Source organism: Cervus elaphus, chromosome X (genome assembly GCF_910594005.1).
Source record: "Cervus elaphus chromosome X, mCerEla1.1, whole genome shotgun sequence".
Classification (NCBI taxonomy): domain Eukaryota; kingdom Metazoa; phylum Chordata; class Mammalia; order Artiodactyla; family Cervidae; genus Cervus; species Cervus elaphus.
Genome location: NC_057848.1, coordinates 105393924 through 105418235, shown reverse-complemented (window position 1 = coordinate 105418235; position 24312 = coordinate 105393924). Strand labels below are relative to the sequence as shown.

Sequence of the window (24312 nt, the reverse complement as noted above, 5' to 3'; positions counted from 1 at the left end):
TCTGTATCATAAAATATATTTTATAGTGATATTATATAAAAAACTTAAATCAATTTTCACATGAAGGCTTTTAACTAATATTAGCAAAGTGAGATAATTTGGGAGGAACAACATAACATAAAGGACCCAATGCTACTCATGTGATGCCTTATTTTTATACTTGGTATACTTACTATCTTAAACACACATAGCATAGGAAATAAAAATACAGCACAGAATAGAGACATTTGTATATCACCATTCTTTTGTTTATCTGAAATTATTATAATTAGTGCTTAGTTGTAAAAGTATATCTGGCTTCAAAGCCTAGAATGGTAATTTGCTCTTAATAAGGGGGAAAGTAATAAAGATGAGTTTATGGTAAACTGTATATAGCAGCCATATGGAACCCAATGCTAAATGATGTTTCAAAGCAATTTGAGACATACCTCAAAATCACCTTCAGATGCAAAATAATTGGCATAAAAACAGAAAAAATCACTGCACTTTGAAATAATAGTAAATCTTTAAAAAATTTATTGTTATTATTTATGTATTTATTTTAGCTGTGCTGGGTCTTTGTTGCTGTGTGGGGTTTTCTCAAGTTGTAGCAAGCAAGGACTACTCTCTACTTGTGGTGTGTGGGCTTCTCATTGTGGTCGCTTCTCTTGAGCACAAGGTCTAGGGTGTGCAGACTTCAGTAGTTGCAGCACACTAGCTCTAGAGCACAGGTTCAGTAGTTATGGTGCATGGGCTTAGTTGCACTATGGCATGTGGGATCCTCTGGGACCAGGGATCAAACCCATCTCCTGCACTGGCAGATGGATTCATTACCACTGATCCACTAGGGAAGCCCCGGTAATAAATCTTAAATGAAGTAAATATTTATTAACTTTGTACTACTACTGAAATAATTATGTATGCTGCACATTTGCTATATACACATGTATATAGATAGATATCAAACTTTTAATAGTTATATATAAATAATTTCCCCCATCTTATACATTTTTCTATCTTAAATGTTTAGTGTAGTGCTGGAATGGGCTTCCTAGGTGGCTCAGTGGTGAAGAATCTGCCTGCAATGCAGGAGTCGCAGAGGCAGGTTCGATCCCTGGATAGGGAAGATCCCCTGGAAGAGGGTATGGCAACCCATTCCAGTACTGTTGCCTGGAGAATCTCATGGACAGAGGAGCCTGGTGGGCTACAATCCATAAGGTCACAAAGAGTAGAACATGACTGAAGCAACTTAGCTTAGTGCTGGAATAGGCTAGGCATTAATGAGATACTTGTTGAATATATGAATGAATGAGTTGTCTGGAGTGCTCACCAGTTTCCTATCAGAGGATAGTCTAAAACTATCAGTGGTTGTGAATAGTTTCAAAATCTGGACTTTTTCAAATGGAATTCTTCAATTAATTGTTAATTTTTATAAGTGCTTTACATGAAGGTCATTAGTAACACTAGCAAGATGAGTCCTGGTTGCTCTGTTGACATTATGCTCCTATGAGGAGTATATAAACTTAAGAGCATTCAATATGGCTCAAACAAGAAAGGATATTAGGGGATTAGATTACTAGTAAAATCATCTCACACTAATATTTAAATTCACCTCTATTTGATATCAAACAACATACATACTTTTACTGACCTTGAATATTTTGAATGCTCCCATCATCGGACTTGATGGTGAGGGTCTCCCCAGGGTTAACATGCACCAATATAATCTAGAAACAAACCATTCTTTAGTGGCATATTTTCCATTAATCTATGAAAAAATCATCATTGTCTTTTTGAAAAAATGTCCAAAATCACTAACTGGGGTCTCAAAATGCTCAAGGAGTAGAGTACAACTAGGCACTAAGTAAAAGCAGGTCCCCCCTCACCCAAGTAAAACTTAATATAATAAGATCATAGGAAATAGGTGTATTGAGATGGAGGAACCAAATTCCACCCCTCCAAAAAAAATCTGCAAAAAAAGAAAAACAGAAAACCAAACTTATCTGAAGGAAAAATTCAAACATACTTGTTGTACCCAGTATTGAGGGCAAGAAGGCCATCTGGTATATCTCTTGGGATGAGTCATCATTTGTGAATAATTAGCAGTACACTGTGTTCCAACAGTGGTATCCAGATAACTCTCCATCTAGTAAAAAGTAATTTTAACTTTAATAAGGTCATTTTTATACTGGCTGCTTTTGACATGGTGATGTCAAAATGATAAGCTAGAAGTACAATATTTGCTCATTTTTTTAAGCTCTGAAGAAAAACAGAGACCTTTTCGCATTTAGTTCAGTTCAGTTCAGTCGCTCAATCGTGTCCGACTCTGCGACCCCATGGACTGCAGCACGCCAGACTTCCCTGTCCATCACCTACTCCCGGAGTTTACTCAAATTCATGTTCATCGGGTCAGTGATGCCATCCAACCATCTTATCCTCTGTCATCCCCTTCTCCTCCCACCTTCAATCTTTCCCTGTATCAGGGTCTTTTCCAGTGAGTCAGTTCTTCCCATCACGTGGCCAAAGTACTGGAGTTTCAGCTTCAGCATCAGTCCTTCTAATGAATAGTTAGGACTGATTTCCTTTAGAATTGACAGGTTTGATCTCCTTGCAGTCCAAGGGACTCTCAAGAGTATTCTCCAACACCACAGTTCAAAAGTATCAATTCTTCAGCACTCAGCTTTCTTCACAGTCCAGCTCTCACATCCATACATGAATACTGGAAAAACCATAGGTTTGACTAGACAGACCTTTGTTGGCAAAGTAATGTCTCTGCTTTTTAATATGCTGTGTAGGTTGGTCATAATCTTCCTTCCAAGGAGTAAGCGTCTTTTAATTTCATGGCTGCAGTCATCATATACAGTGATTTTGGAGCCCCCCAAAATAAAATCAACCACTGTTTCCACTATTTCCCTATCTATTTGCCATGAAGTAATGGAACTGGATGGAGAAGGCAATGGCACCCCACTCCAGTACTCTTACCTGGAAAATCCCGTGGATGGAGGAGCCTGGTAGGCTGCAGTCCATGGGGTTGCTAAGAGTTGGGCACGACTAAGTGACTTCACTTTCACTTGTCACTTCCACTCATTGCAGAAGGAAATGGCAACCCACTCCACTGTTCTTGCCTGGAGAATCCCAGAGATGGGGGAACCTGGTGGGCTGATGTCTATGGGGTCACAAAGAGTCAGACACGACTGAAGTGACTTAGCAACAGCAGCAGCAGCAATGGGACCAGATGCCATGATCTTAGTTTTCTGAATGTTGAGCTTTAAGCCAACGTTTTCACTCTCCTCTTTCACTTTCATCAAGAGGCTTTTTAGTTCCTCTTCACTTTCTGCCATAAGGGTGGTGTCATCTGCATACCTGAGGTTGTTGACATTTCTCCAGGCAATCTTGATTCCAGCTTGTGCTTCTTCCAGCCCAGCGTTTCTCATGATGTACTCTGCATATAAGTTAAATAAGCAGAGTGACAATATACAACCTTGACGTACTCCTTTTCCTATTTGGAATCAGTCTGTTGCTCCATGTCCAGTTCTAACTGTTGCTTCCTGAACTGCATACAGGTTTCTCAAGAGGCAGGTCAGGTGGTCTGGTATTCCCAGCTCTTTCAGAATTTTCCACTATTTATTGTGATCCACACAGTCAAAGGCTTTGGCATAGTCAATAAAGCGGAAATAGATGTATTTTGGAACTCTCTTGCTTTTTTGATGATCCAGCAGATGTTGGCAATTTGATCTCTGGTTCCTCTGCCTTTCCTAAAACCAGCTTGAAGTTCACAGTTCACGTATTGCTGAAGCCTGGCTTGGAGAATTTTGAGCATTACTTTGCTAGCATGTGAGATGAGTTCAACTGTGCGGTAGTTTGAGCATTCTTTGGCATTGCCTTTCTTTAGGATTGGAATGAAAACTGACCTTTTCCAGTCCTGTGGCCACTGCTGAGTTTTCCAAGTTTGCTGACATATTGAGTACAGCACTTTCACAGCATCATCTTTTAGGATTTGAAATAGCTCAACTGGAATTCCATCACCTCCACTAGCTTTGTTCGTAGTGATGCTTCCAGAGGCCCACTTGACTTCACATTCTGGGATGTCTGGCTCTAGGTGAGTGATCACACCATCGTGATTATCTGGGTCATGAAGATCTTTCTTGTACAGTTCTTCTGTGTATTCTTGCCGTCTCTTCTCAATATCTTCTGCTGCTGTTAGGTGCATACCATTTCTGTCCTTTATTGAGCCCATCTTTGCATGAAATGTTCCCTTGGTATCTCTAATTTTCTTGAAGAGATCTCTAGTCTTTCCTATTCTATTGTTTTCCTCTATTTCTTTGCACTGATCACTGAGGAAAGCTTTCTTATCTCTCCTTGCTATTCTCTGGAACTCTGCATTCAAATGGGTATATCTTTCCTTTTCTCCTTTGCTTTTTGCTTCTCTTCTTTTCACAGCTATTTGTAAGGCCTCCTTAGACAGCCGTTTTGCTTTTTTGCATTTCTTTTTCTTGGGGATGATCTTGATCCCAGTCTCCTGTACAATGTCACGAACCTCTGTCTATAGTTCATCAGGCACTCTGTCTATCAGATCTAGTCCCTTAAATCTCTTTCTCACTTCCACTGTATAATCAAAAGGGATTTGATTTAGGTCATGCCTGAATGGTGTAGTGGTTTTCCCTATTTTCTTAAATTTAAGTCTGAAATTACATTACATTTGTAGATAAGACTTCTTCAATAGATTATCTTAAATGGGTAAATGCTAAATCTGAATCACACCCTCTTTCTTTCTGGAGACCAAGTCTGTGGGTAGATGTCACTGCTGCTCAAAATGATACTTTTAAATATTAGAAAGTTGAACTTACAGCTATGAATGGGTATAAAGGAACTTGAATCTGCTTTAGAGTCATATTTAAAATCATTCAACAGAATAGACTCTGGGTAGTATAACTTTAAGACAGATTGCCAGAACTTCTGAGCCTGCCAGTGGAGGCTGCAAAAGAATCTAAATCCACCCAAAAGGAGGTTATATGGGACCTAAGGTAGTGTTAAATATCACTCAAGCAATTTTAAGAAGAAGATAAGTAGATGTTGATAGAGACTACAAACTTACAAAGTAAGTGACCAATCATTAAAAGTTACAGTTTTTCTAAATAAAAGGTAATAATGAATTCAATAAAAATTTGACCAGTTTTAATGGGGGGGGGGGGGGGGAAGCAAAACTGCCCTTACCCGATGTATAGGATCTCCGTTGACCAGTGGAGTTATAAGAGGCATTTCAGTAAGAGTAGATGCAAGCCCATGTTCAGTCATGTCTAAAAAGTTTGGCTTTCACAAAAAGTGATGTTTCTAAACAGAGAGTGAAAACTTAGATTAATCAAATTAAATCACAGTAATTTAAAATGACAATACCTGATGAAATATTCCTAGGAAGATCCATCGATTAATTTTTCTTTCCAGAAATATTTACTTAACTGAAATTGTTTTATGGCAACAATTCAAAATAATCATTTGTCTTCATAAATGAAAAAATGAAAAGTTCCGAGTCAAGTTTTGAGTTGTTCACTCTTCACTCATCAAATAAAGATAGCTGCATTTTACAGTGTGAAGAATGGTTTAAACAAGTTATTGGTCATTTGATTCACTCAGACCAAGTTCAGTTAATTTCCGATCTATGATAACTGCCAAATAAGACTTCATATTGCTTAGAAGGCTTTAAAAATTAACTAAATCCCTTTTAAAATGATAGGACCACAGATACTTATCTTAACTGTTTCAGATACTAAAATCAAGTATCTTAAACATAACTAAAAGCTTTAAATCCAAACCTTTATACTTAGAATACTTTCCAGGTTCAAATATTGCATGTGTAGATGGAACCAAGTGATAAAATATGGTGTAACAGTCCAGATATTTGGGTCCATATACACCTGGACAAAAATCAGAAAGAAAAATATGATATTTTTGAAGGTGGAGAAAGAGGATAGTCAAGAAGAAACCTCTTGGAGCTAGGCAAGTTCTCCAAATGAAGTGTGTTGCTGTGATTCTACATCTCCGTGGTAACTACTGATGCAAAAGAATTTTCACTATGTCATAATTCTAGTCACTCCTTACATCATTTCCTTACCAAGTTTTTTTTTTTTTTTTTAAATGCAGTCTTTGGAGACTTTTTACTTGTGAATATAGCTTTTCAATAATGAAAGATTTAAAGAAGTATGAAATACATCTAGCAGGAAAATGCATATATTCTCTTAGCTTAGGATTATAAGAGTTACAAACTTAATGTTCTAAATACTACTTAACAGTGAAAATCACCTTAGATGAATTTATTGGTTTTTTTTTTTTTTCCATGTTAGCTATGATATCATTGTATTCATGTAACATGTCAAAATCTGGATCGGTTTGACTTTAAAACACTTTATTTATTTATTTTTTTGAGTTTCTTTTTTTTCCCATTTATTTTTATCAGTTGGAGGCTCATTACTTTACAATATTGTAGTGGTTTTTGCAACACATTGACATGAATCAGCCATGGATTTACATGTATTCCCCATCCTGAGCCCCCCTCCCACCTCCCTCTCCACCTGATCCCTCTGGGTCTTCCCAGTGCACCAGCCCCGAGCACTTGTCTCATGCATCCAACCTGGGCTGGTGATCTGTTTCACCCTTGATAACATACATGTTTCGATGCTGTTCTCTCGAAACATCCCACCCTCGCCTTCTCCCACAGAGTTCAAAAGTCTGTTCTGTACATCTGTGTCTCTTTTTCTGTTTTGCATATAGGGTTATCGTTACCATCTTTCTAAATTCCATATATATGCGTTATTGTGTTGTCTTTATCTTTCTGGCTTACTTCACTCTGTATGATGGGCTCTGGTTTCATCCATCTCATTAGGACTGATTCAAATGAATTCTTTTTAATGGCTAAGTGATATTCCATGGTGTATATGTACCACAGCTTCCTTATCCATCCATCTGCTGATGGGCATCTAGGTTGCTTCCATGTCCTGGCTATTATAAACAGTGCTGCGATGAACACTGGGGTGCACGTGTCTCTTTCAGACCTGGTTTCCTCAGTGTGTATGCCCAGAAGTGGGATTGCTGGGTCATATGGCAGTTCTATTTCCAGTGTTTTAAGAAATCTCCACACTGTTCTCCATAGTGGCTGTACTAGTTTGCATTCCCACCAACAGTGTAAGAGGGTTCCCTTTTCTCCACACCCTCACCAGCATTTATTGCTTGTAGACTTTTCGATAGCAGCCATCCTGACTGGCGTGTGATGGTACCTCATTGTGGTTTTGATTTGCATTTCTCTGATAATGAGTGATGTTGAGCATCTTTTCATGTGTTTGTTAGCCATCTGCATGTCTTCTTTGGAGAAATGTCTGTTTAGTTCTTTGGCCCATTTTTTGATTGGGTCATTTATTTTTCTGGAATTGAGCTGCAGGAGTTGCTTGTATATTTTTGAGTTAATCCTTTGTTTGTTGCTTCATTTGCTATTATTTTCTCCCAATCTGAGGGCTGTCTTTTCACCTTGCTTATAGTTTCCTTTGTTGTGCAAAAGCTTTTAAGTTTAATTAGGTCCCATTTGTTTATTTTTGCTTTTATTTCCAATATTCTGGGAGGTGGGTCATAGAGGATCCTGCTGTGATTTATGTCGGAGAGTGTTTTGCCTATGTTCTCCTCTAGGAGTTTTATAGTTTCTGGTCTTACATTTAGATCTTTAATCCATTTTGAGTTTATTTTTGTGTATGGTGTTAGAAAGTGTTCTAGTTTCGTTCTTTTACAAGTGGTTGACAAGTTTTCCCAGCACCACTTGTTAAAGAGGTTGTCTTTTCTCCATTGTATATTCTTGCCTCCTTTGTCAAAGATAAGGTGTCCATAGGTGCATGGATTTATCTCTGGGCTTTCTATTCTGTTCCATTGGTCTATATTTCTGTCTTTGTGCCAGTACCATACTGTCTTGATGACTGTGGCTTTGTAGTATAGTCTGAAGTCAGGCAAGTTGATTCCTCCAGTTCCATTCTTCTTTCTCAAGATTGCTTTGGCTATTCGAGGTTTTTTGTATTTCCATACAAACTGTGAAATTATTTGTTCTAGTTCTGTGAAAGATACCGTTGGTAGCTTGATAGGGATTGCATTGAATCTATAGAATGCTTTGGGTAGTATAGTCATTTTGACAATATTGATTCTTCCAATCCATGAAGACAGTATATTTCTCCATCTGTTTGTGTCCTCTTTGATTTCTTTCATCAGTGTTTTATAGTTTTCTATGTATAGGTCTTTTGTTTCTTTAGGTAGATATACTCCTAAGTATTTTATTCTTTTTGTTGCAATGGTGAATGTAATTGTTTCCTTAATTTCTCTTTTTGTTTTCTCATTGTTAGTGTATAGGAATGCAAGAGATTTCTGTATGTTAGTTTTATATCCTGCAACTTTACTATATTCGTTGATTAGCTCTAGTAATTTTCTGGTAGAGTCTTTAGGGTTTTCTATGTAGAGGATCACGTCATCTGCAAACAGCGAGAGTTTCACTTCTTCTTTTCCTATCTGGATTCTTTTACTTCTTTTTCTGCTCTGATTGCTGTGGCCAAAACTTCCAAACTATGTTGAATAGTAGTGGTGAGAGTGGGCACCATTGTCTTGTTCCTGATTTCAGGGGAAATGCTTTCAATTTTTCACCATTGAGGGTAATGCTTGCTGTGGGTTTGTCACATATAGCTTTTATTATGTTGAGGTATGTTCCTTCTATTCCTGCTTTCTGGAGAGTTTTAATTATAAAAGGATGTTGAATTTTGTCAAAGGTTTTCTCTGCATCTATTGAGATAATCATATGGTTTTTATCTTTCAATTTGTTAATGTGGTGTATTACATTGATTGATTTGCAGATATTAAAGAATCCTTGCATTCCTGGGATAAAGCCCACTTGGTCATGATGTATGATTTTTTTAATATGTTTAAAACACTTTATTTATTTTTAATTGAAGGGTAATTTTTTTTACAATATTGTGTTGGTTTCTGCCATATACCAACATGTATAGCCAAAAATTTGTTTCATTCATGACTAGTAATTGTTTTCTAAGCCATTTTAATGATGGGATTGATCAAGATTTAAAGCAACTTACAATGACATTTAAAAAATGAGGACTGGCAACAAACTATTTGTGTGTGTGTGTGTGTGTTTACATGTGTGTGTGTATATACACATATATATATCCTCCCATTTCTTACTGTTCATTTCCATTAGAACTTCCAATTATTGGCGCACATGGTATGTCAAATTAATAGAGTTTGTTATTCATCTCTCTATCTTTGCTATAGCTGTGCACCAACTTAGACGTAGGATTAATTTAATCATTGAGTCAATGTTGGGTGACATCCATACATTAACAGATTCTAAGCAGACAGATAACTATCTTTCAGTAAAAATTGAGAAGGGGTTTTAATTGCTTTGAAATTAAAATTAATTGAAATTAATTTCCCTAAAGTATAAATGTTTTAAATATTCTTATTGGTTAACAAGTCAATGTTACAAATGATTAAATGCCCCATTTAGATAGATTGTTTCAAGTATTTCAGTTTTACAGGTTAAATGATTTCTAGTATATCTAGAATCCATTTACCTTTAGCATTTGGAGAATTTCTTGTTCTTTCCCCTCATGTTTTGGTCATTATCTTTTCATTTTAAATTTAAATGCTAAATTCATGTTTAGATCTTCAATTTCTAGCAATGTTATGACTAATTATTTACATAAGAACAATCAAAATTTAAGAACAAGAATGGCATCACAACACTTTTTCATGAAGAAGCGTTTATTTTTATACTTGGGTTGGGAAGAGCCCCTGGAGAAGAAAATGGAAATTCACTCCAGTATTTTTTAAAATTATTTGTTTATTTTAATTGAAGGATAATTACTCTACAATATTATGATGCTTTTTGTGATACATCAATATGAATCAGCCGTAGGATTCCAATTATTGTATTGGATACATGTGTCCCCCACATCCTGAACCCTCGCCCCACCTCCTTCCCCACCCTATCCCTCTAGATTGTCCCAGAGCACCAGCTTTGGGTGCCCTGCTTGATGAATTGAACTCACACTGGTCATCTATTTTACATACGGTAATGTACATGTTTCAACACCCCACCCTCTTCTTTTTCCACTGAGTCCAAAAGTCTGTTTGTTATGTCTGTGTCTCCTTTGCTGCCCTGTATGCAGGATCATCCATACTATCTTTCTAGATTGCATATATATGTATTGATATACATACAGTACTTATCTTTCTCTTTTTGACTTACTTCACTCTGTATAATAAACTCTAGGCTCAGCCACCTGATTAGAACTGACTCAAATGCATTCACTTTTATAGTTGAGTAATATATCCACTTTGTATATGTACCACAACTTCCTTATTCATTTGTCTGCTGATGGACATCTAGGTCCATCTAGACATGGACATTGCTTCCATGTCGTGAGTGAGTGAGTGACTGAGTGAGTGAAGTCACTCAGTCGTGTCTGACTCTTTGTGACCCCATGGACTGTAGCCTACCAGGATCCACCATCCATGGGATTTTCCAGGCAAGAATATTGGAGTGGGTTGCCATTTCCTTCTCCAGGAGATCTTCCCAACCCAGGGATTGAACCTGGGTCTCTTGCATAGTAGGCAGACGCTTTACTATCTGAGCCACCAGGGAAGTCTAGCTATGGTAAATAGTGCTGTAGTGAACATTGGGGTACATGCGTCTTCTTCATTCGTGGTTTCCTTGGGGTATATCCAGCAATGGGATTGCTGGGTCATATGGTAGTTTTTAGGAATAAATTTACCTAAAAAGACAGAAGACCTGTACACAGAAAACTATAAAACACCGATGAAAGAAATCAAAGATGACAGAAATAGATGGAGAAATACACCATGTTCTTGGATTGGAAGAATCAATACAGTGAAAATGAATATAGTTCCCAAAGCAATCTATAGATTCAATGCAATCCCTATCAAACTACCAATGGTATTTTTCACAGAAATAGAACAAACAATCTCACAATTTGTATGGAAACATAAAAGACCCTAAACAGCCAAAGCAATCCTGAGAAAGAAGAATGGAACTAGAGGAATCAACTTTCTCAACTTCAGATTATATTACATAGCTACAGTCATCAAGACATTATGACCCTGGCACAAAGACAGAAATATAGATCAATGGAACAAAATAGATAAATCCATGTGCCTATGGACACCTTTCACAAACGGTGCAAAAATATACAATGGAGAAAAGACAGTCTCTTCAAAAAACAGTGCTGGGGAAACTGGCCAACTACATATAAAAGAATGAAATCAGAACACTTTCTGAAATTATACACAAAAATAAACTTTAAATTCATTAAAGAGCTAAATGTAAAACCAGAAACTATAAAACTCTTAGAGGAAAACATAGAACACTCTCTGATATAAATCACAGCAAGATCTCTATGACCTACCTCCTAGAGTAATGGAAATAAAAACATAAATAAACAAATGGGATCTTATTAAACTTAAAAGATTTTGCACAATGAGGGAAACGATAAACAAAGTGAAAAGACAGCTCTCAGAATGGAAGAAAATAATAGCAAATGAGGCAACTGACAAAGAATTAATCTCTAAAATATACAAGCAGCTCATGCAACTCAGTACCAGAAAAAGAAACAACCCAATCAAAAAGTGGGCAAAAAACCTAAACAGATATTTCTTCAAAGAAGACATGCAGATGGCTAATAAACACATGAAAAGGTGCTCAACATCACTCATTATTAGCGAAATGAAAGTCAAAACCACAATGAGGTATCATCTCACACCGGTCAGAATGGCTATCATCAAAAAGTCTACAAAAAATAAATGCCTCAGAGAGTGTGGAGAAAAGGAAACCCCCTTACACTGTTGGTGGGAATGCAAACTGGTACAGCCACTATGGAGAACAGTATGGAGATTCCTTTAAAAACTAGGAATAAAACTACCATACAATACTCCAGTAATCTTGCCTGGGAAATCCCATGGACAGAGGAACCTGGTAGGCTACAGCCCATGGGGTAGCAGAAGTGTCAGACATGACTTAGCGACTAAAACAACAACAAAAAATATCAAATCGTCAAAATGCAGAAACTATAGAACTTAGTAATTTTTATAGTACAAGAAAAGCTAGAAGCAATATATAATAGTTATACTGTTATCAATAGAACCTCTTATTAATTTCACATCTGCTTCAACTGTTGCTTTCATTCATTAAATTAAATTATGATAAATAACTATATGATGAAGGACAATTTGACAAAGGCTAGGTTGCCAGGGATTTTATCCAGTGTAAAGCATTTCTAGGGTAGCTTCATTAAACACATCTTCCCAACAAAACCCATTTTCCATCTCATTAGCTGGTCAATAAACTACTCTATCAAGTGAAGTACCTTTTTCAAGGCAGCTTTAATAATTTTGATTTTTAGGCTCTTGAAATCTCTTGATAAAATCTTATAGAAGTCTCCATTTTGCTGTTCTGCACACCTCACAAATTTACCATTATTCTTCTCCTACTTTACTCTGTACTTGGACAATAAATGTAGTGCTTTAAAACAAATCATCCTAATGAAAGGAAATACTATGTGAGGAAAAGTACAAAATGTTGAATGACATTACTACAATGAAACACAAATCCTCAAAAATTCGTCTTGATAAACTCTGCATACAAATAATTAATTCTGGTTGATCAAAGAAAAAACAAACAAGCAAACAAACAAACATTAGCTTCCTTAGAAGTAGGAAAACTTTATAAACTGGGGCATAATATGTTACAATAGATATATCCATGATTCTTAGTTTTAATTTCAAGCTGAGTCTAAAGTTAAGTACCCTCATAGTTCATAAAGGCTACAGTTAAAAAATGCTGATGCATGTTGCAATAAAGGGTTTGTGCCTCACTGCATAAATCCCAAGCTAAACCATCTAACTATACAAAAGTAACATTAAAAACAAGTATATCAATAGGGCAAGAACTATAAGGATGTAGTCTGCTTTGCAAATTTTTATAAATTATTTAATTCAAATTATTGGTCAGATGTTAATATTAGAATTTATTTTATATTGAAAAAATAATGTAAATGATTTCAAAATGGATTCCTTTAATATTAAATTGTATATATGCTACAATTAGAGTGTAACTCTTCAGAACCCCATTTAAGTAGATTTTCTACTATGTTATGCTATGAAAGAGATATGTTAACTTTAGACACTATTTTCAACCTTTTTTAAAAGTGGGAAAACACTTCAGGTATAACCTGATGAGGAAGCAATGCTTATCTTCCAGAATTAAATTTAGGTTCAGAGTTTCTCCACAACTTCACAATTGGGGGATTTCAATTAGCAATGCATGGAATTGGCCCATAACTGCCTGTGCTTCCTACATTTTTCCTTAAAAATATCATTCTTTGGATAAAGTTCCCTACTATAACCTTCTGCAGCATCAGAATTTACTTTTACCACCAGACACATCCACAACCAGGTGTTGTTTCAACTTTAGCTCAGCTTCTTCATTCATTCTGGAGCTATTTCTCTGCTCTTCTCCAATAGCATATTGCATACCTACTGACTTGGGGGGTTCATCTTTCAGTGTCATATCTTTTTGCCTTTTCATACTGTTCATGGGGTTCTCAAGGCAAGAATGCTGAAGTGGTTTGCCATTCCTTTCTTCAGTGGACCACATTTTGTCAGAACTCTCCACCATGACTTGCCCATCTTGGGTGGCCCTGCACAGCATGGCTCATGGTTTCATTGAGTTACACAAGGCTGTGATCCATGTGATCATTTTGGTTACTTTTCTGTGACTGCTGTTTTCATTCTATCTGCTCTATGATGGATGAGGATAAGAGGCTTGTGCAAGCTTCTTGATGGGAGGGATTGGCTGTAGGGAAAACTGGATCTTGCTCTGGTGGGCAGGGCCATCAATAAATCTTTAATCCAATTTTCTGCTGATGGGTGGAGCTGTGCTCCCTCCCTGCAGTTTGGCCTGAGGTGGCCCAATCCTGGAGTTTGCAGTCTCTATAGACTTTATGGTAGAGCTAAAGGTGGCCTCCTCCAAGAGGATTTATGCTTATCCTCTGCACCTCACAGGACTGCTGCTGCCAGTGCCCCTGACACCATGGCAGGCCACTATGGACCCATGCCTCTGCTGGAGACTCCCAAACACTCAATACTGAGTAGGAACCTGGATGTTAGGTCCATGACCATTTGAAGTGGTCAAACAGGAAATAGGAGTGAACATTGATATTTTAGGAATCAGTGAACCAAAATGGACAGGAATGGGTGAACTTAATTCTGATGACCATTATATCTACTACTGTGGGCAAGAATCCCTTGGAAGAAATGGAGTAGTTCTCATAGTTAACAAAACAGTCCCAAATGCAATGCTTGGGTGCAATCTCAAAAATGACAGAATGATCTCAGTTTGTTTCCTAGGCAAACCATTAAACATCACAGTAATCCAAGTCTATGCCCCAACCACTAATGCCAAAGAAGCTGAAGTTGAATGGTTCAGTGAAGACCTACAAGACCTTCTAGAACTAACACCAAAAAACATGTCCTTTTCATCATAGGGGACTGGAATGCAAAGTAGGAAATCAAGAGATACCTGGAGAAACAGGCAAGTTTGGCCTTAGAGTACAAAATGAAGCAGGGCAAAGGCTAACAGAGTTTTGCCAAGAGAACACACTGGTAATACCAAACACCCTCTTCTAATAACACAAGAGATGACTCTACACATGGACATCACCAGATGGTCAATATGGAAGTCAGACTGATTATATTCTTTGAAGCTGAGAAGCTCTATACAGTCAGCAAAAACAAGACCTGGAGATGACTGGCTCAGTTCATGAGCTCCTTACTGCAAAATTCAGACTTAAATTGAAGAAAATAGAGAAAATCACTAAGCCATTCAGATATGACCTAAATCAAATCCCTTATGATTATACAGTGAAAGTGATAAATAGATTAAAAGGATTCGATCTGGAAGACAGAGTACTAGAGAACTATGATGGAGGTTCATAACATTGTACAGGAGGTGGTTAGCAAAACCACCCCCAAGAAAAAGATATGCAAAAAGGCAAAATGGTTGTCTGAGGAGGCCTTACAAAAAGGCCTACTGAGAAAAGAAGATAAGAAAAAGGCAAAGGAGAAAAGGAAAGATATACTCCTCCGAATGCAGAGTTCCAAGCAAGGAGAAATAAGAAAGCATTCTTAAGTGAACAATGCAAAGAAATAGAGGAATACAACAGAATGGGAAAGACTAGAGAGCTCTTCAAGAAGATTAGAGGTACCAAGGGACCATTTCATGCAAAACGGACACAATAAAGGACAGAAATGGTATGGACCTAACAGAAGCAGAAGATATTGAAAAGAGGTGTTAAGAATACACAGAACTGTACAAAAAAGATCTCAATGACCAAGAAAAACACAATATTGTGTTCCCTCACTTAGAGCCAGACACCCTGGAGTGTGAAGTCAAGTGGGCCTTAGAAAGCATTACTATGGACAAAGCTAGTTGAGGTGATGGAATTGCAGCTGAGTTCTTACAAATCCTTAAAGATGATGCTGTGAAAGTGCTGCACTCATTATGCAAGTGAATTTGGAAAACTTAGCAGTGGCCACAAGACTAGAAAAGGTCAGCTTTCATTCCAATCCTGAAGAAGGACAATGCCAAAGATTGTTAAAACTACCACACAATTGCACTCTTTTCACACGCTAGCAAGGCAATACTCAAAATCCTTCAAGCCAGGATTCAACAGTATATGAACCAAGAGCTTCCAGATGTATAGGGTGGATTTAGAAAAGGCAGAGGAGCCAGAAATCAAGTTGCCAATATCTGTTGGATCATAGACAAAGCAAGGGAATTCCAGAAAACCATCTACTTCTGCTTCATTGACTACGCTAAAGCCTTTGACTATGTGGATCATGACAAATGGTGGAAGATTCTTAAAGAGATGAGAATGTCAGATGACCTTATTTGCCTTCTGTGAAACTCGTATGCAGGTCAAGAAGCAATGGTTAGAACCCTATATGTTACAATGGACTGGTTCAAAATTGGGAAAGGAGTACATCAAGGCTGTATATTGTCACACTGCTTATTTAAATTATATGCAGAATACATCATGTGAAATGTTGGGCTGAATGATGCACAAGCTGGAATCAAGATTGTCAGGAGAAATATCAATAACCTCAGATACGCAGATAACACCACCCTTACAGCAGAAAGTGAAGAGGAATTAAGAAGCCTCTTGATGAAGGTGAAAGAGGAGAGTGAAAAAGCTGGCTTAAAACTCAACATTCAAAAAACTAAGATCTTGGCATCTGGTCCCATCATTTCATGGGAAATGGTTGGGGAAGCAATGGAAACAGTGAGAGACTTTATTTTTTTGGCTCCAACATCACTGCAGATGGTGACTGCAGCCATGAAATTAAAAGACTTGCTCCTTGGAAGAAAAGCTACGAGAAAGCTTGACAGCATATTAAAAAGCAGAAACATCACTTTGCCGACAAAGATTCATATTCAAAGCTATGGTTTTTCCAGTAGTCATGTACAGATGTGAGAGTTGGACCATAAAGAAGTTTGAGAGCCAAAGAATTGATGCTTTCCAACTGTGGTGCTGGGGAAGACTCTTGAGAGTCCCTTGGACTGCAAGATCTACCCAGTCAATCCTAAAAGAAATCAACCCTGAATATTAACTGGAAAGACTGATGCTGAAGCTGATGCTCCAATACTTTGGCCACCTGATATGAAAGGCCAACTCTTTGGAAAAGACATCGATACTGGGAAAGACTGAGGACAGGAGGAGACAGGGATGATAGAGGATGCAATGGTTAGATGGCATCACTGACTCAATGGACATGAGTTTGAGCAAATTCCAGGAGGTAGTGAAGGATAGGGAAGCCTGGCATGCTGCAGTCCATGGGATCACATAGAGTCAGACATGGCTGAGCAACTGAACAACTACAGCCTTTTAAAAGTCCAATTCCAAAGTCACAAATATTTTTAAAACTGGAAATAAGTTATTAAAAATCATCTACAATATACTCTTGCCAAAGAGCTGCTTTTTATATATTTATTTCTATTTTTTCATTTATTTTTATTAGTTGGAGGCTAATTACTTTACAATATTGTAGTGGTTTTTGCCATACATTGACATGAATCAGCCATGGATTTACATGTGTTCCCCATCCCGATCCCCTCTCCCGCCTCCCTCCCCATCCCATCCCTCTGGGTCTTCCCGGTGCACCAGCCCTGAGCACTTCTCTCATGCATCCAACCTGGGCTGATGGTCTGTTTCACCCTTGATAGTATACTTGTTTCAATGCTATTCTCTCAGAACATCCCACCCTCGCCTTCTCCCACAGAGTCCCAAAGTCTGTTCTATACATCTGTGACTCTTTTTCTGTTTTGCATATAGGGTTATCGTTACCATCTTTCTAAATTCCGTATATATGCATTAGTATACTGTATTGGTGTTTATCTTTCTGGCTTACTTCACTCTGTATAATGGGCTCCAGTTTCATCCATCTCATTAGAATTATTCAAATGAATTTTTTTAATGGCTGAGTAATATTCCATTGTGTATATGTACCATAGCTTCCTTATCCATTTGTCTGCTGATGGGCATCTAGGTTGCTTCCATGTCCTGGCAATTATAAACAGTGCTGCGATGAACATTGGAGTGCACGTGTCTCTTTCAGATTTGGTTTCCTTGGTGTGTATGCCCAGGAGTGGGATTACTGGGTCATATGGCAGTTCTATTTCCAGTTTTTTAAGGAATCTTCACACTATTCTCGAGAACAGTGTGCCCTTCCCCGCTCCGAGCAGCTCAGGCGACCAGGTGCTTGGCCTGCGCACTCTCCTCAGGTGCGTTGCGTCTTATCACCTCTCCGGTCCCAGCCGCCTGGTTTCCGGGCACACCTGTCTCCAGTGTACCATGTGTCTCTTCTGGGGAGCTGATCTCTGGCTGCAACCCTCCCTGCAGATGTACTGTCCAGAATCTCAGGAAGTCTTTGGTTAGAAACTGGAAGCCTGTTCCCAGTTTGGTAGGGGATGCCGTCTCTGGGGCCGAGTTTGCCCCTTTTCAGCTCTGGCTGGTGCCTGCCTGCCCCCCTCTCATTTATTCTTTACTTTTAGACTCAGATAAAATAAATTACCAAAAAAACCAAATGAGACCAAATGAGCATATTTGTGAATATATTTGATAAGTTTTAACTTACTATTTTGTCCTTTTACAGTATTTAATTTGCTAAGTAGTTTAATTCACTAAGAAGTATAATTAAAACAGAATGAGAATTTGTGAAAATTTTTACACATTTTTAAATTTAGAGATGAAAATATTGGTGATACTGCCAAACTCTAAATATAAATCATAGCAAAACAAACAAAAAATAGCCAACACACACACACTTTTTGTTAAGATTTTAGAGACACAGAAAGCTGGCAAATTTAATGGCAGATCATTATAAATTTACTTCTTCTATATATTTTTAGAACAAATTTCATAATGAACTGCAATTTTAATTTTATAGCACAGTTGTAATTCAAATTTCTTTGTCAATTTATTTGTACTTGAATAAAACATAAGGAATTTTGCCTAGATCTTAAAGTTGAATTTGGGGATCTAAAATGTCAGGCTCATATTTATGAGTACAGCAATTTATATTAAGAACTAGAAGTGATTTTTCAGTAAGCACTTCAAAGGTGTTATATATAAAAAAGTCAGCACTGCAAAGGTACTTAAAACTCTCCTGCTAAAGTCTAGTGCTTATCAGTGATGAACTGCATGTAGTCACCTCGACCTGAAGATATTTCACCACAGGCTTTCTCTGAGATAAACACAAAAACAGGTGGAAAAATTAAAAAAAAAAAAGCCATGCTTTGCTAAGTCTGCCATTCAGATTTTGATTTAGTGTCAAATGAAAAATTGTCAGAAACTTTTCAAAGAAGTCATCTATTTCCAAGCTTGAAAAGCAGTATAAAATAAAACATTTTAATTTTGTTAATGAGAGGTATTTCAAAATATTCTCAGGGTACAGTTAGCTGTATCTTTAATCTACCACCATCCCTGAATACTTTATGCACTTCTATATGATTAAAAACAATTTATATTATCACTTGCAGAGATAACTTTAAACAGAAGTTTCCAAGAGTTTAATTTTCTGTTCTTTGCAAAATTTTTTTTAAAGTAACAGAGTACTTTAAAAAAATTGTAGTGGTCATTTATAAAAATAAACTATGAAAGTTCTTTGGTATTTCTGTCACCCACTCTTTATGACACAGATACCGCATTAAGAATCAGGTTTCACTTATATTCACTATGATTTCAACCAAGAGAGATGGCATGTCAAAGGAGGGGCAGCATGGGCAAGAGTGGAGCAGGGTGGAGAGGGGCAAACGGTAGTGGTGCCATGACCTGAAGGAGGAAAGGGTCAATTTCTCCTTGTAAGATCTCCCTGAAAGTTATGAATGGATGCTTATGGTCTTTAATTTCTGAATACTTGTCAACAAACTGATAAAACCATTACTTTCCTGAATGAATTTGGAATCAAGACTCCTTGAAAACAATTACTTTGTCCTATTTTCAAGGGATTGCTTATATAAGGACAAATTTGGGAAAGAAAAAACTTGCAAGTACCACTGAGAGAGACTGAAAAAACTTGATTCAAAGGGTTTCACAAGGTGCCCATTCAAGTAAGTTTTTAATAAAAATAAAAATACGCAAGTATCCTACAATTAAAAATAAAATGTAGATAAAAATAAATAATTAAACTTTGAAAAAAAAGTATAGACAAAAAAAGCAAGGGCATTACCAGTTAGTTTTCTTTTTTTTTTCCATTTATTTTTATTAGTTGGAGGATAATTGCTTTACAATATTGTAGTGGGTTTTGTCATACATTGACATGAATCAGCCATGGAGTTTCTTTTTAGCTTTAGAAAAGTCAATGATTCACATGAATAACAGGTATCCTCAATGTGAGATGCAAAGATAAAGGAAAAAAACCAGTGATTCCCAAATAAATCAACTTCACCTTAAGCCGCAAGCACAGATCCTCAGTTAAACAAACAAAACCTCAAACACCCAGCATTGAGCAATACTCCTTTGTACGTCCGCAAGAAATCTACATTTTTCTCTTCAATATAATTAGACCTGGTTCACTTACCTGTCAACATTGACGGAAAAATTAAAAAAAAAAAAAAAGACAAGATTAGAATCAACACTGGGCAAAAATGACAAGATTTACTGAAAACTGTCCTCCAACACTAAGAGCTCCAGACTGTAACTAACTGCAGAGAAAACTATAGTGGCTGCAAAGTCCAGGAACGTAGAAAGTAGGAAAAAAGATGACTACAGAAGCAGGTCTCTCTTCAGGTATTTCCTAGTCAGGATAGTGCATTCTGAATAGGAAGAGACCCAACTACAATGACCCGCCAGAAAATAAGAGATAAAAGGGAGGGCTGTAAAAGCAGTCACTGAATACAAAGACAAGCGGTGAAGTGAAGCTATGCAAAGAAAGGGGGAATGTGCAGGAGGGACCTAAGTGGCCAGAGTGGTGGTCGTGCGGCGTTGGGGGAAGTGGAAGAAAGGTCTTACCACATGGCACCCAACGGCTGACGAGGGAATGAGGGACCAAGCCTTATATATGGTCCCCAATCTAAATGAGGCTCCAGATGTAAAAGGAGCCCCTGGTCTCTCCTCACTCCACAAACAACTACCGCCCCCGACCCTGGCCCCTAACTCCTCCCAGCTTCTTAGCTACTCTTGCTTCCAAAAATATCCCCTTCACCTCCTTGAGCCGGTCCCAACAGCAGTGTAACCCTATCCACTAGCATCCCAGCAACAGGCGAACTCAGCTCCAGGGCTGCCGGCCCTGTCCCACTCCTGTACCACCACCGTCCATGCGACACCCCCTCCCCCACCAAGTCCAGCCTCATGCTATTTGGCGTTTTCCATCCTGTCACTGCATCGTCCTTGTCCTCTCCCAATGCAGAAGTCCCCAAGCAGAAGTTCTCCCAGAGGCTATTCATACCTTCTTGGCAACTGAACACAACAGCCATTAGGGAAAGAAGAAAGGCACAAAGTTACAAACCACAGTAGCAGCTGTTCCTTGCCCAAGAACTAGGAGGGGAGGGGCAAGAAAGAAAAAAAAAAAGAGAGAGAGAGAAAAAGATGAATGGCCACTGTCGCCTCATCAGGGTCATAGTTCTGGACTCCGGGTAAACACTGACAGACAAATCATCTGATCAGGGGCAGGGGTGGCCGTGGCTCCTCAGCTGCTCCTCAGCTGATCAGGGTGCTGAAAGAGACCTTTTTCTCTCCCATTTTCCCGGTCTTTGCACTTTAAGCACTAAAATGTCCCTGAATCTGAATCCCTGGATGTCACTTTTACAATGGACACACAAGTTACCTCTAAAAGAACTGGAGTGTTGGACAGAACTGCTTCCATACCTTAACGTCTGAGGTCAGCAGTGGGCAGAGGTCGAGCTCGACATGGCATGCCTCTGTTTCTGAGCGGTGGGCAGTGTAAACTAAGGCCTTGGGGATGCAAGTTTGGACTTTACAAGACCTTTTTGAAAGGCATTGTCGGCCAGGGAGGGTTATTTTGGGGATGGAACATCTTCTGCGGGCCCTTCTGCAGCCCTTTCTAGTCACTTTAGACAAGGAATTAGGAGTGACCATGGAGTGGGTCCCCTTTCTTGTGGCTAAGGGTTCTGAGCCTACTGAGAAGCAGCAGGTCCTTCCCAAATATGTCTGGCACAACTGTCAGTCGATGCAACCTCGACCTTTGAAAGAGACATCAAAGGACATTAACTAAGTATTTGCCTGTCTAGACCCCAGAATAGATAGCCTCTGCTCCGGAGTTCTTTATCAGGAGAGCTGTTACCTCATTGTATACCAGGCTATTCACTGATTTGAGCAATCAGGGACCCGCCAACCTTTTCTTCTGTTCTCTTGAGATTAGTGCTCCCAATTTGCAAACCTATCTCCTTGGCCATGTCATTGTGTGGATTGTTTCTTAAGGGTCTGCAGCAGCTGCGGCCCCAAATTAAAGAGGAAATTGCTGAATAATAAGGTTTTACACAAGTGTTCACTAACGAAAGAATTTGTGAGAGGAAGGGGCAGGGACATTTATAAAATACTATTACTCACAATGTGACTAGGTGTCCTCTTTCCCACCAATCCCCCATCCTGCCCAATTAGTTGATTTGAGACTCTCTGAAGCCTGACTGACGCCAGAGTAAACAAATTCTCTAAGAGTTGTAGATATGTTAATGTTTGACAGGAGACAAATATCAGGATAGAGTTTGGGGATTGGTTGGCCTCAGAGGAGAGTTCAATCAATTCAATAAAATCAGTTGCCTTTATTGATGGCTTGCTACTACTGGCATTACAAAGAGAGGGTGTCTATGGGAGGTGAGATGAAGCAAACTCCTGAGATAATTTGGGAGGTTGGAGAGTATCTGTGGGGTCAGCAAGGTCTGAAGACATCAGGCAAGCCAAAAATGACTCTACAGGATGGAGGTAGGTGCTGTCTGTACCAAGAGGAATAAGATGAGACTAGTATAAAGAGAAACTGTCGGCAGAGCTAAGGACAAAGTGAACTCACAGATAGAATACTGGGCTGGAATTGTGAGAACTGGGAAGGAGGAGCTAACAAGAAAGTCAAGGAGACACCAAGACAGAATACTGAAAGGAGCCAATCAATATGACCTGAAGAAGGAACAGGAAGGTGAACACTGAAAAATGAAATGAAGAATAGTGACAAAGGAACCAGGGGCATCACATATAAGGGGGGAAAGTGAAGTCCAGTGGGGAGAAGGAACTTATTATTTAGTGGCAAGACCAGTCTCCTGACTCCCAAACCTGTGTTCACTACCACCAACATCTCAAAGTGTAGGTGAAAGAGGTCTGCACTTTACTTTTCAGAGCTGTAGTCTGCCTAATTTATGAGAGGTTCTAGGCTTCAGAGGCTTCCCCAGTGGCTCAGCAGTAAAGAATCAAGACAATATGGTACTGGCACAAAGACAGAAATATAGATCAATGGAACAAAATAGAAAGCCCAGAGATAAATCCATGCACCTATGGACACCTTATCTTTGACAAAGGAGGCAAGAATATACAATGGAGAAAAGACAACCTCTTTAACAAGTGGTGCTGGGAAACTTGTCAACCACTTGTAAAAGAATGAAACTAGAACACTTTCTAACACCATACACAAAATTAAACTCAAAATGGATTAAAGATCTAAATGTAAGACCAGAAACTATAAAACTCCTAGAGGAGAACATAGGCAAAACACTCTCCGACATAAATCACAGCAGGATCCTCTATGACCCACCTCCCAGAGTAAAGGAAATAAATGCAAAAATAAGCACATGGGACCTAATTAAACTTAAAACTTAAAACTTCCAAAACTATGTTGAATAGTGTTGGTGAGAGTGGGCACCCTTGTCTTGTTCCTGATTTCAGGGGAAATGCTTTCAATTTTTCACCATTGAGGATAATGTTTGCTGTGGGTTTATCATATATGGCTTTTATTATGTTGAGGTATGTTCCTTCTATTCCTGCTTTCTGGAGGGTTTTTGTCAGAAATGGATGTTGAATTTTGTCTAAGGCTTTCTCTGCATCTATTGAGATAGTCATATGGTTTTTATCTTTCAATTTGTTAATGTGGTGTATCACATTGATTCATTTGCAGATATTAAAGAATATTTGCATCCCTGGAATAAAGCCCACTTGTTCATGATGTTTTTCATGATCTTTTTAATATGCTGTTGGATTCTGTTTGCTAGAATTTTGTTAAGGATTTTTGCATCTATGTTCATCATTGATATTGGGCTGTAGTTTTCTCTTTTTGTGTCATCTTCATCTGGTTTTGGTATTAGGGTGATGGTGGCCTCATAGAATGAGTTTCGAAGTTTGCCTTCCTCTGCAATTTTCTGGAAGAGTTTGAATAAGATAGGTGTTAGCTCTTCTCTAAATTTTTGGTAGCATTCAGCTGTGAGGCCATCTGGTCCTGGGCTTTTGTTTGTTGGAAGATTTCTGATTACAGTTTCAATTTCCATGCTTGTGATGGGTCTGTTAAGATTTTCTATTTCTCCCTGGTTCAGTTTTGTAAAGTTTTTCTTTTCTAAGTATTTGTCCATTTCTTCCAAGTTGTCCATTTTATTGGCATATAGTTGCTGATAGGAGTCTCTTATGATCCTTTGTATTTATGTGTTGCCCGTTGATTTCTTCATTTTCATTTCTAATTTTGTTGATTTGATTCTTCTCCCTTTGTTTCTTGATGAGTCTGACTAATGGTTTG

The 24312-nt window shown here is 38.2% G+C and overlaps 1 protein-coding gene across 1 annotated transcript in view; it reads right to left on the bottom strand.

The window, feature by feature from the left end:
- Window positions 1–5274, bottom strand: part of LOC122690437 (fibronectin type III domain containing protein 3C1-like) — a 54939-nt gene extending 49665 nt beyond the window's left edge. The window contains exons 1-3 of the mRNA XM_043897416.1: window positions 5194–5274; window positions 2006–2125; window positions 1631–1706 (exon numbers count right to left, since the gene is read on the bottom strand). Coding sequence (XP_043753351.1) covers window positions 1631–1706; window positions 2006–2125; window positions 5194–5274 — 277 coding nt within the window. The remainder of the gene's footprint in view (window positions 1–1630; window positions 1707–2005; window positions 2126–5193) is intronic.
- Window positions 5275–24312: the final 19038 nt, after the last annotated feature.